This window comes from Lutra lutra, chromosome 2 (assembly GCF_902655055.1).
Source record: "Lutra lutra chromosome 2, mLutLut1.2, whole genome shotgun sequence".
Lineage (NCBI taxonomy): Eukaryota > Metazoa > Chordata > Mammalia > Carnivora > Mustelidae > Lutra > Lutra lutra.
The window spans coordinates 121,123,526-121,136,867 of NC_062279.1; the positions used below are offsets into that span (position 1 = coordinate 121,123,526).

Below are 13,342 nucleotides of genomic sequence, written 5' to 3' on the forward strand. Positions count from 1 at the left end.
ATTTGTAGGACAAACCTTTGCTGTCACACTCTTTATTATTAGCACGTATTACCTTATTTTAAAATTTCATCACCTTTATTTTTCCTTTTAATCTTGTTTGCAGCATATATAAAAGTAAACAACAGGTTCACATATTTGGTTAAAGAAATCAATTCAGTTTACTTTTTTCCCCTCAGATAAATTTTCTGGGATATATAATTACATTTGTTTAATTATACACATAATGTTTTTAGTCCTTATAAAATGTTCTTAATAAATGCCTATATATGCAGTATTATCCCTAACTTACAAAAATCTGTGTCAGTGAAATGTGTCATGGCTACAGTCTGTACTAAAGAATAAGTTAATGATCAGAAAAAAGAAAATAACTGTTTTTGAACAAAATTATTATTTTCCTCTTAAAGTGATTGCCCCAGACCCTCAATTATTTAATCTCTTTAGGTGGGGAGCAGCCTATTCCTCTTTGGAATGAACATGATGGAACAACAGATGGAGATAAGCCTAAAATTCTACTCTATTCCCTGAACTTGCAGTTTAAGGTAACATATAAGTAATTATACTTTTTGAAGTATTTTTCTAAGTATTTAATGTATTCTAGTTAAAGGAATTCATATTATACATAAATGTGCGAGTAGAAAATAAAAATGAAGTATGACCCCATCCACTGAAGAGAAAAAGCTTTAGCAATTGAATGTTCTTTAGGACTTTCCTCTGTTTGTACTTTTATATGTGCATATGTTTATGCATATATTTGTGCTTGGATACCTTTTCATGTCAGAACATATAGATTAACTTTATCTTCCTTAATAGCTGTACTATTTTTTATACAGTTGTAACAATTTATTTAACTGCCCCCTTCTGATAAATATATCAATTTTTTCTAATTATTATAGCTGTAAGTTACTCTGTAAGAAGTATTTTGTACATTTGTCCATTTAACATTAGTACCTTAATAGAAACCTTGGTATTTCCAGTACTTAAGATAGCAGTGTTGGGGCGCCTGGGTGGTTCAGTGGGTTAGGCCTCTGCCTTCGGCTTGGGTCATGGTCTCAGGGTCCTGGAATCAAGCCCCACATCGGGCTCTCTGCTCAGTGGAGGGCCTGCTTCCCCCTCTTTTTCTGCCTGCCTCTCTGCCTGATTGTGATCTCTGTCTGTCAAATAAATAAATAAAATCTTAAAAAAAAGAGCAGTGTTAAAAATACTGTTACCTAATGATTAATTATAATTAATGTATTTAACTCATGAATGGTTCAGATGTTAAGGACAAAATATTAAAATAAAATTTAGGAGTTAAAAAATTCCCTACTAATATGAGAAATTAAAGAATGTTTCCAGTTTTATCAGATCTTTAGACAGCCCATGTATGTTTTAAAACATGGCTACTTTATCGTATTGAAAGATTTCATTTGAGTGAGTGCATACTGTTGATTTAAGATTATTTTTTTCCTCCTAACCTATAATCTGCTCTAGGGTATTCAAGTAACAGCCACTACTCCATCAATGAGAGCTGTGAGATTTGAAACTGGATTGATAGAGCTGGAACTTTCGAACAGACTTCAAACCAAAGCTTCACCAGGGAGTAGCAGCTATCTGAAACTGTTTGGTAAATGTCAAGTGGATTTAAATCTGGCATTAGGACAAATTGTCAAACATCAAGTGAGTACAGAATATGCTGATATTAGAACTTTGGCTTTTAAATTTTGTATATAAACTTGAATTACTTTATTACCATACTTTAAAAAAGAATTTAACATTCCTAAATTTTCAATTTTAAATTGGAGAGAAACATCATTTAAGAAGGCCTTTACATGGGGCACCTGGGTGGCTCAGTAGGTTAAGCCTCTGCCTTCGGCTCAGGTCATGGTCTCAGGGTCCTGGGATGGAGCCCTGCATCAGGCTCTCTGCTCAGCGGGGAGCCTGCTTCCCCCTCTCTCTGCCTGCCTCTCTGCCTACTTGTGATCTCTCTCTCTCTTTGTCAAATAAATAAAATCTTGAAAAAAAAAAAGGCCTTTACTGTTTTAGTTTGGCATTTCATTGAGTGTTTTGGGGTGGTATATTGCTATAGTTTAGTGCAAGTGCAATCTCATGAAGCTTAATTCAGCATCTTCATAAATACTTGTTTATAATTGCTCTTGATTTTTTTTAGAATTTTTTTTTTTTAGCACTCTGTACTAACAATTGGTCAGTTTTTAAAATGTTACTAAGTTTCTTAACTGCCTGTTTAATATTGGCAGGTTTTGCATACTGTAATGTTAAACACAGAAAGTTTTACATATACCAGGTTTTACGTATGTATGTACACATATATATCACACACATATTTGTATATATGTCTGTACACATGTGTGTATATATGTCTATGTATGTGTATATATGTATAGAAAGTTTTACACGCATACATACATACACATTCACAGCAATAAATCAGATTTTGTTTTATAAAAATAAAATTTTGATAGCTCATTGGGGCATTTTTTGTTCTTATTTTGCTAGAAATTATTATGTAGATTTTAACCTTTTTCCTTCTTTTATTTGAAGAATTAATTAAAGGAATATCAGTTGTACTTTCTAAATTGAATGGCTATATTAAACATTATGTGGGGAAATAAATGAAGAAAAATTTCTTGCCATCTTTAAAAAAACAGTAATTTTTTTCCAAATGGAAACACATATTAAGAAAAGAAAGGATCTAATTATCTTAGAATAGTTAATATGTTGACATTAAGAATATGGACCTTGAGGGGCACCTGGGTGGCCCAGTGGGTTACAGCCTCTGCCTTCAGCTCAGGTTGTGATCCCAGGGTCCTAGGATAGAGCCCCGCATCAGACTCTCTGCTCAGCAGGAGCGTGCTTCCCTTCCTCTCTCTCTGCCTGCCTCTCTGCCTTCTTGTGATCTCTCTCTCTGTCAAACAAATAAATAAAATCTTAAAAAAAAAAAGAAGAATATGGACCTTGGGGCACCTGGGTGGCTCAGTGGGTTAAAGCCTCTGCCTTCGGCTTAGGTCATGAACCCAGGGTCCTGGGATCAAACCCTGCATTGGGCTCTCTGCTCAGAGGGAAGCCTGCTTTCCCCTCTCTCTCTGCCTGCCTCTCTTGCCTACTTGTGTTCTCTGTCAAATAAAAAAACAAAACAAACAAAAAGAATATGGACCTTGTCCTAGCTTTTCTATGAATTTTATGTATTACTTCATACTACTACTTATTTACCCATTCATGTTCTATATTAATTTCAGGTGTTTATGGTATAGAATATAAGGAATGTATCATTGACAAATAAAACTGAGAAAAGTATACAGTAGTTCATTTGATGAATAATACTATTAATTGTTAAAACTTTCAGGTTTTTTATCAAAATGTCTTCCATTACTTGCTTTTATTGAGTTTTTAATTTTATTTTAGGTTTATGAGGAAGCTGGTTCTGACTTTCATCAAGTTGCCTATTTTAAAACCAGAATTGGATTAAGAAATGCCCTCCGAGAAGAAATCAGTGGTTCTTCAGATAGGGAAGCTGTGCTTATTACCTTGAATAGACCAATTGTTTATGCACAACCTGTGGCCTTTGACAGAGGTAAGATAAAGTCCATCAACACTATCTTGTTGGATTTAGAAATGTTTTGGCAATGTTGGATAAAAATCATCTGTAGTTTACCAGTGTAAATGCTTGATAGCTGAACATCTCCTAATTCTGAAATGTGAGCATCCAGGAAAAGTGTTTTGCTTATTCATTTTTTAAACTTACTTTACTTTTTAAAGTCATTTCTTTTCTACATGGATATATAGGATGTCTGATTCAGAATTTTAATTGTAATGCTAGGTTTTTGGTTTCAAAAACTATTGCACCCATTTGTTCTGGCACTGTCTTTATTCATTTATTCTGTAAACATTTACTGTCTGGAAGTGGAATAGAGATATAGAAAACAGGATCCCTGCCCTCAAGGACCTCTCAGTCCAGTGGGAGAGAGCAAAGTACACTACAGATAGGAGTTGGAGATACCTGTTCCCCAACTGAGGGAGTCTTCTAACTTTGCCTGTGCTTCTAAGAAGAGAAAATAATCCTTCAGATTTGACTTGGAGTCAGGAGTTCACCAGGGAGACAAGGAAATGAAGCTAGTCTTATTTACCTTTGTATGTGACAGTCTAGAACAGTCCCTAGCTTATAGTAATAACTAAATAAATATTTACCAAATGAGAGAGAATATGAATGAATATATATTAATACAGTAGCCTAAAATGTGTAGCAGTTTTTATAAAAGAAAATAATAGGAAATAAGACTGAACAGATAGAGTCTAATTTATGTATATTGGGCCTATATGTTGGAAATGTAGAAGTAATGAAGAACCATTTATGAAACCATTTAACATTTAAATTGGTGGTAGGCATTAGCTGGTGATAAGTCTGTTAGAAAACTATTCTTTTGGCAGTGTTATAGATATTGTTTTATTTTGCTAAATTCTGTGCACTTTTTTTCATTTCACATCTTACTAACCTGTCATCAGCTTTCAACAACTCCTTAAAGTACTTTCTACTCTTTGTGTCCATGACACTTGCTTTTCCTTCTGCTTCCCTAACCCCTTCAATTTTCTCCCTCTTTAGGTTCCTCCTTCTTTATGCTGCATTAAATGAAGGTTTTCCTTAAGGGTTCCATTCTTGTTACAGACTCCGATGTCTTGGCCTCTCTTTGCAGGTCATATCTTTTTAATGTATACTCCTACTGTTAGGTTTCTCTCCTTCAAGAATTTTTAACAGTATAACAGCAAGCTTTATAAGGTCAGGGACCATGTTCTGTTTTCATATCATTTCTGTTGCATCCTAGTGCATAACATCTAATAGGCATTTCACAAATAATCTGTTAAGTGAAAAAATGGACCTGGAATGTTTTCTTCTTTCTGCCATTATGCAGTTGCCTGCTTTCATTTGTCAAATTGACTATATCCTCTTAGATCCTTTCTAATTCTAATGCTATAATTTTCTCACGGGAGTAATTTTTACTAATCAGCCAGATTTTACAACTACTGAGTTTTACTTGCCTTCTAGCCTTACAGCTTTGATTTTAATTTTCTTTCCAATCCACCTTAATTATAAAAAGCTGTGCTGTTTTGGCTGAATTATAAGGCCGCCTATGACAACTGGAATGAACAACGAATGGCTTTACATAAAGATATTCATATGGCTACAAAGGAGGTAGTAGATATGCTACCAGGTATCCAGCAAACATCAGCCCAGGCCTTTGGGACTCTCTTCCTCCAGCTTACTGTGAATGATCTGGGAATATGCCTGCCCATCACAAATACTGCACAGGTACAAAATCAAATCATAGTCCAAGATTAAGAATATAGCATTCTGCTTACCATTTCTGTGTATATAGAGTATAATAATTTTTTTTGGATTAACAGTTTATAACTTGAGTTTAGTAAATAGCAAGTAAGATTGGATTCCTTCAACCATTATTCATCCTTAGTGTATTAAATATGAATCTCATGAGACTTTGCTCAGAAGCACTTTGCCACAGAATTATGACGAGATTGATACCTATATGATAAATCTTAAGTTTTTTTTAAGATTTTGTTTATTTATTTGACAGAGAGAGAGTTTACAAGTAGGCAGAGAGGCAGGCAGAGAGAGAGAGGGGAAAGCAGGCTTCCCTCTGAGCAGAGAGCCCGATGCAGGTCTCGATCCCAGGACCCTGGGTTCATGACCTGAGCCAAAGGCAGAGGCTTAACCCCCTGAGCCACCCAGGTGCTCTAGGGAATCTTAATTTTTACCTGGAAAAATAAGCAGCTAGTTTTCAGAATCTTTTTATTGTTTTGTTTTTTAACAAACAAGTCTTTGGCATATAATTGTAAATGAAATAGAAGCAAAAGAACATTTAAGAATATTGTTTAATGTTTAGTAACCTCATCTAAAATAGGGTGGAGGATTTCAAAATGCCTTTAAGCTGCCATATTTAATAGTAATGAAATTTCCAAGTTATGTATACCAGATAAAGCAAGAATTTTCATAATTTATGGACATGCATATGAGACAAACAGAGGACTATAAACCCCTATCAAGGGTTGAACCTAAGAGGTTACAATTATATCAAATTCAGAGGTCTGTATTACTGTTAAAATTTACCTTAACCTATAACCAGTTGCTGAATGAGTTTAACTTTTAGTATTTGTTAAGCAAGACATTGTGAAGAAAAATTCTGGGTCAGTGATTGACAACATGCTCAGGAGTTGAAGAATGTTGTTTTTTAATGGCATTATGGACAGAGCTCAGGAAAGCCATATACACCAGAGGCGGTTGTCTAAAACAGAAGCTTGGGATAGAAAACTAGATAATTAGGGGCACCTCCGTGGTTCAATTAAGTGTCACACTGTTGATTTCAGCTTAGGTCATGATCTCAAGGTAGTGAGACCAAACCCCACATGGAGACTCACGTGGAATCCTGCTGGGGCTCTATGCCAAATGGAGCCTGCTTAAGATTGTCTCCCTTTCCCCCTCAACTTCTCATGCTCTCTCCTCTAACCTTTCTTAACCTTTTGCAAGTTAAAAAAAAAGATGAAGACAATTAATATTGTACTCATATGTGGAACATAAGGAATAGCATAGAGGACCATAGGGGAAAGGAGGGAAAACTGAATGTGAGGAAATTAGAGAGAGAGAGACAAACCATGAGAGACTCTGGACTCTGAAAACAAACCGAGGGTTACAGAAAAGAGAGGTTGGTGGGATAAGGTAACCAGATGATGGGTGTTAAGGAGGGCACGTGCGGTGATAAGCCCTGGGTGTTATACGCAACTAATGGGTCATTGAACACTACATCAAAAACTAATGATGAACTATATGCTGGTTAATTGAACATAATAAAAAGAACAGATGCTCATGGCATATGTATTCACTTCAACAATTTAAGTTTTAAAAGTAGACAACTTTCTAAGCTGCTTTTTAATGAAGATTTCTAGTCTTAACTTTTTCTAAACTTTTGTTCCTATGATTCCTGTGAGAATTTCCAAATTTAAAACATTCTGTCTTTTATTTTTTAATATATTTTGCAGTCTAATCACACTGGAGATCTTGACATTGGTTCTGCTTTAGTATTGACCATTGAAAGTACTCTCATCACTGCTTGTTCTTCAGAATCTCTGGTTAGTAAAGGGCATTTCAAAAACTTTTGTATTCGTTTTGCTGATGGCTTTGAGACGTCGTGGGATGACTGGAAACCAGAAATTCGTGGCGATCTAGTGATGAATGCCTGTGAGTGCCTTTTATTTTCTACATGAGGGTTACAATTTTTTTTAATTAAAAAAAAAAAGAAAATCAGTGTCTTCATTGGTAAAACCAAAAGATGCTTAGCTTATAGGAATGTTATTGGACTTTCTGAAATAAGGGCTCTTTTTAGTTAAAGATAGGTCATATAATGAAAAACTGCAACTTTCAGTAGTTTTGGTAAATGAATCAACTAGGCATTCTTCTTGACAGTCTAGCATTTGAAGATTCGTTTACTACCTGATTTTTTCCTATGATTGATTCGTGAATGACCAGATAAAGCATCTTTGCTCTGTGGGGATCTTCAAAGGAAGTGATAAATGTGCAAGATCCAGTTCATCATGTGACATAGATCAAAGGTTGTAGATAACCATAAACAGGAACTCCAGCCATAAAATAAAATTGATACGAATAAATTACATGTCTAATTTTGTAAGCTACAATGTGTAACTTGTATGAATTCCTTTGATTCCATAATACTCAAGGTTGGGTGTAACTAAAGGTGTGTTTATATACAGTTTTGAAGGTACGTGGTTTTATTTTTATTTTAATATAAGAAATGTTATAGCAGAGTTAGGGGGGAGGAGTCAAGATGGCGGAGAAGTAGCAGGCTGAGACTACTTCAGGTAGCGGGAGATCAGCTAGATAGCTTATCTAAAGATTACAAACACCTACAAATCCAGCGGGAGATCGAAGAGAAGAAGAACAGCAACTCTAAAAACAGAAAATCAACCACTTTCTGCATGGTAGGACTGGCGGAGAAGTGAATCCAAAGCGACGGGAAGATAGACCGCGGGAGGAGGGGCCGGCTCCCGGCAAGCGGCGGAGCAACGGAGCACAAAATCAGGACTTTTAAAAGTCTGTTCCGCTGAGGGACATCGCTCCAGAGGCTAAACCGGGGTGAAGCCCACGCGGGGGCAGCGTGGCCTCAGGTCCTGCAGGGTCACAGAAGAATCGGGGGTGGCTGAGTGTCGCAGAGCTCACAGGTATTAGAACGGGGAAGCCAGCTACAGAGACAGAGCCGAGGAGTGACTCTCAGCTCGGGGTTGCCTTGAACCGGTCGCAGGCTCGGTCAGCTCGGAGCGTGGCCAGAGGCCAGGGTGACGGGAGTCATTGGGCGCTGTTCTCTGGGGGTGCACTGAGGAGTGGGGCCCCGGGCTCTCAGCTCCTCCGGGCCGGAGACCGGGAGGTCGCCATCTTCATTCCCGACCTCCGGAACTCTACGGAAAGCGCTCAGGAAACAAAAGCTCCCGAAAGCAAACCTGAGCGGATTACTCAGCCTGGCCCCGGGTAAGGGCAGTGCAACTCCGCCTGGGGCAAAGACGCTTGAGAATCACTACAACAGGCCCCTCCCCCAGAAGATCAGCAAGAAACACAGCCAGGACCAAGTTCACCTTCCAAGGAGTGTAGTTTCAATACCAAGGAGAGCGGCGGAATTCCAGAGGAGGAGAAAGCAAAGCACGGAACTCATGGCTTTCTCCCCATGATTCTTTAGCCTTGCAGTTAATTTAATTTTTTTTTCTTTTCTTTTTCAATTTTTTTTTCTTCTTCTGCTAAATTTTTTTAACTTTTACACTTTTCTTTTTTAACATTTTTTAACTAGTTTATCTAATATATATATATTTTTTTCCTTTTTATACTTTTTCTTTATTGGTTTTTTTTTTTAATTTTATTTTTCTTTCTTTCTGAACCTCTTTTTATCCCCTTTCTCCCCCCACACGACTTGGGATCTCTTCTGATTTGGCTAAAGCATATTTTCCTGGGGTTGTTGCCATCCTTTTAGTATTTTACTTGATCCTTCATATACTCTTATCTGGACAAAATGATAAGGCGGAAAAAATCACCACAAAAAAAAAGAACAAGAGGCAGTACTAAAGGCTAGAGACCTAATCAATACAGACATTGGTAATATGTCAGATCCAGAGTTCAGAATGATGATTCTCAAGGTTCTAGCCGGGCTCGAAAAAGGCATGGAAGATATTAGAGAAACCCTCTCGGGAGATATAAAAGCCCTTTCTGGGGAAATAAAAGAACTAAAATCTAACCAAGTTGAAATCAAAAAAGCTATTAATGAGGTGCAAACAAAAATGGAGGCTCTGACGGCTAGGATAAATGAGGCAGAAGAAAGAATTAGCGATATAGAAGACCAAATGACAGAGAATAAAGAAGCTGAGCAAAAGAGGGACAAACAGCTACTGGATCACGAGGGGAGAATTCGAGAGATAAGTGACACCATAAGACGAAACAACATTAGAATAATTGGGATTCCAGAAGAGGAAACAGAGAGGGAAGCAGAAGGTATATTGGAGAGAATTATTGGAGAGAATTTCCCCAATATGGCAAAGGGAACAAGCATCAAAATCCAGGAGGTTCAGAGAACCCCCCTCAAGATCAATAAGAATAGGTCCACACCCCGTCACCTAGTAGTAAAATTGACAAGTCTTAGTGACAAAGAGAAGAATCTGAAAGCAGCCCGGGAAAAGAAGTCTGTAACGTACAATGGTAAAAATATTCGATTGGCAGCAGACTTATCCACAGAGACCTGGCAGGCCAGAAAGAGCTGGCATGATATATTCAGAGTACTAAACAAGAAAAACATGCAGCCAAGAATACTATATCCAGCTAGGCTATCATTGAAAATAGAAGGAGAGATTAAAAGCTTCCAGGACAAACAAAAACTGAAAGAATTTGCAAATACCAAACCAGCTCTACAGGAAATATTGAAAGGGGTCCTCTAAGCAAAGAGAGACCCTAAAAGAAGTAGATCAGAAAGAAACAGAGACAATATACAATAACAGTCACCTTACAGGCAATACAATGGCACTAAATTCATATCTCTCAATACTTACCCTGAATGTTAATGGGCTAAATGCCCCAATCAAAAGACACAGGGTATCAGAATGGATAAAAAAAAAAAAAAAAAAATCTATATGTTGCCTACAAGAAACTCATCTTAAACATGAAGACACCTCCAGATTTAAAGTGAGGGGGTGGAAAAGAATTTACCATGCTAATGGACATCAGAAGAAAGCAGGAGTGGCAATCCTTATATCAGATCAATTAGATTTTAAGCCAAAGACTACAATAAGAGATGAGGAAGGACACTATATCATACTCAAAGGAACTATCCAACAAGAAGATCTAACAATTTTAAATATCTATGACCCTAACGTGGGAGCAGCCAACTATATAAACCAATTAATAACAAAATCAAAGAAACATATCGACAATAATACAATAATAGTAGGGGACTTTAACACTCCCCTCACTGAAATGGACAGATCATCCAAGCAAAAGATCAACAAGGAAATAAAGGCCTTAAATGACACACTGGACCAGATGGACATCACAGATATATTCAGAACATTTCATCCCAAAGCAACAGAATACACATTCTTCTCTAGTGCACATGGAACATTCTCCAGAATAGATCACATCCTCAGTCCTAAATCAGGTCTCAACTGGTATCAAAAGATTGGGATCATTCCCTGCATATTTTCAGACCACAATGCTCTGAAGCTAGAACTCAGTCATTAGAGGAAATTTGGAAAGAACCCAAATACATGGAGACTAAACAGCATCCTTCTGAAGAATGAATGGGTCAACCAGGAAATTGAAGAAAAATTGAAAAAATTCATGGAAACAAATGATAATGAAAACACAACGGTTCAAAATCTGTGGGACACAACAAAGGCAGTCCTGAGAGGAAAATATATAGCGGTACAAGCCTTTCTCAAGAAACAAGAAAGGTCTCAAGCACACAACCTAACCCTACACCTAAAGGAGCTGGAGAAAGAACAAGAAAGAAACCCTAAACCCAGCAGGAGAAGAGACATCACAAAGATCAGAGCAGAAATCAATGACATAGAAACCAAAAAAACAATAGAACAAATCAACGAAACTAGGATCTGGTTCTTTGAAAGAATTAATAAGATTGATAAACCCCTGGCCAGACTTATCAAAAAGAAAAGAGAAAGGATCCAAATAAATAAAATCATGAATGAAAGAGGAGAGATCACAACGAACACCAAAGAAATACAGACAATTATAAGAACATACTATGAGCAATTCTACGCGAACAAATTTGACAATCTGGAAGAAATAGATGCATTCCTAGAGACATATAAACTACCACAACTGAACCAGGAAGAAATAGAAAGCCTGAACAGACCCATAAGCAGTAAGGAGATTGAAACAGTCATCAAAAATCTCCAAACAAACAAAAGCCCAGGGCCAGACGGCTTCCCGGGGGAATTCTACCAAACATTTAAAGAAGAACTAATTCCTATTCTCCTGAAACTGTTCCAAAAATAGAAATAGAAGGAAAACTTCCAAACTCATTTTATGAGGCCAGCATCACCTTGATCCCAAAACCAGACAAGGATCCCATCAAAAAAGAGAACTACAGACCAATATCCTTGATGAACACAGATGCAAAAATTCTCACCAAAATACTAGCCAATAGGATTCAACAGTCCATTAAAAGGATTATTCACCACGACCAAGTGGGACTTATTCCAGGACAGCAAGGTTGGTTCAACATCCGCAAATCAATCAATGTGATACAACACATTAATAAAAGAAAGAACAAGAACCATATGATACTCTCAATAGATGCTGAGAAAGCATTTGACAAAGTACAGCATCCCTTCCTGATCAAAACTCTTCAAAGTGTAGGGATAGAGGGCACATACCTCAATATTATCAAAGCCATCTATGAAAAACCCACCGCAAATATCATTCTCAATGGAGAAAAACTGAAAGCTTTTCTGCTAAGGTCAGGAACATGGCAGGGATGTCCGTTATCACCACTGCTATTCAACATAGTACTAGAAGTCCTAGCCTCAGCAATCAGACAACAAAAGGAAATTAAAGGCATCCAAATCGGCAAAGAAGAGGTCAAACTATCACTCTTCGCAGATGATATGATACTATATGTGGAAAACCCAAAACACTCCACTCCAAAACTGCTAGAACTTGTACAGGAATTCAGTCAAGTGTCAGGATATAAAATCAATGCACAGAAATCAGTTGCATTTCTCTACACCAACAACAAGACAGAAGAAAGAGAAATTAAGGATTCCATCCCATTTACAATTGCACCCAAAACTATAAGATACCTAGGAATAAACCTAACCAAAGAGACTAAGAATCTATACACAGAAAACTATAATGTACTCATGAAAGAAATTGAGGAAGACACAAAGAAATGGAAAAATGTTCCATGCTCCTGGATTGGAAGAATAAATATTGTGAAAATGTCTATGCTACCTAAAGCAATCTACACATTTAATGCAATTCCTATCAAAGTACCATCCATTTTTTTCAAAGAAATGGAACAGATAATCCTAAAATTTATATGGAACCAGAAAAGACCTCGAATAGCCAAAGGAATATTGAAAAAGAAAGCCAAAGTCGGTGGCATCACAATTCCGGACTTCAAGCTCTATTACAAAGCTGTCATCATCAAGACAGCATGGTACTGGCACAAAAACAGACACATAGATCAATGGAACAGAATAGAGAGCCCAGAAATAGACCCTCAACTCTATGGTCAACTCATCTTCGACAAAGCAGGAAAGAATGTCCAATGGAAAAAAGACAGCCTCTTCAATAAATGGTGTTGGGAAAATTGGACAGCCACATGCAGAAAAATGAAATTGGATCATTTCCTTACACCACACACGAAAATAGACTCAAAATGGATGAAGGATCTCAATGTGAGAAAGGAATCCATCAAAATCCTTGAGGAGAACACAGGCAGCAACCTCTTCGACCTCAGCCGCAGCAACATCTTCCTAGGAACATCGCCAAAAGCAAGGGAAGCAAGGGCAAAAATGAACTATTGGGATTTTTATCAAGATCAAAAGCTTTTGCACATCAAAGGAAACAGTTAACAAAACCAAAAGACAACTGACAGAATGGGAGAAGATATTTGCAAATGACATATCAGATAAAGGGCTAGTGTGCAAAATCTATAAAGAACTTAGCAAACTCAACACCCAAAGAACAAATAATCCAATCAAGAAATGGGCAGAGGACATGAACAGACATTTCTGCAAAGAAGACATCCAGATGGCCAACAGACAC

General features: G+C 37.2%; 1 protein-coding gene across 6 annotated transcripts in view; it reads left to right on the forward strand.

Annotated features, from left to right (window-relative positions):
- The window catches only part of BLTP1 (bridge-like lipid transfer protein family member 1), a 217,164-nt gene that overhangs the window by 150,318 nt on the left and 53,504 nt on the right, over positions 1-13,342 (forward strand). For all 6 annotated transcript variants that reach the window (XM_047718360.1, XM_047718361.1, XM_047718357.1 and 3 more), the window contains 5 exons: positions 442-539; positions 1,471-1,656; positions 3,400-3,568; positions 5,088-5,299; positions 7,042-7,240. In XM_047718360.1, coding sequence (XP_047574316.1) covers positions 442-539; positions 1,471-1,656; positions 3,400-3,568; positions 5,088-5,299; positions 7,042-7,240 — 864 coding nt within the window. The remainder of the gene's footprint in view (positions 1-441; positions 540-1,470; positions 1,657-3,399; positions 3,569-5,087; positions 5,300-7,041; positions 7,241-13,342) is intronic.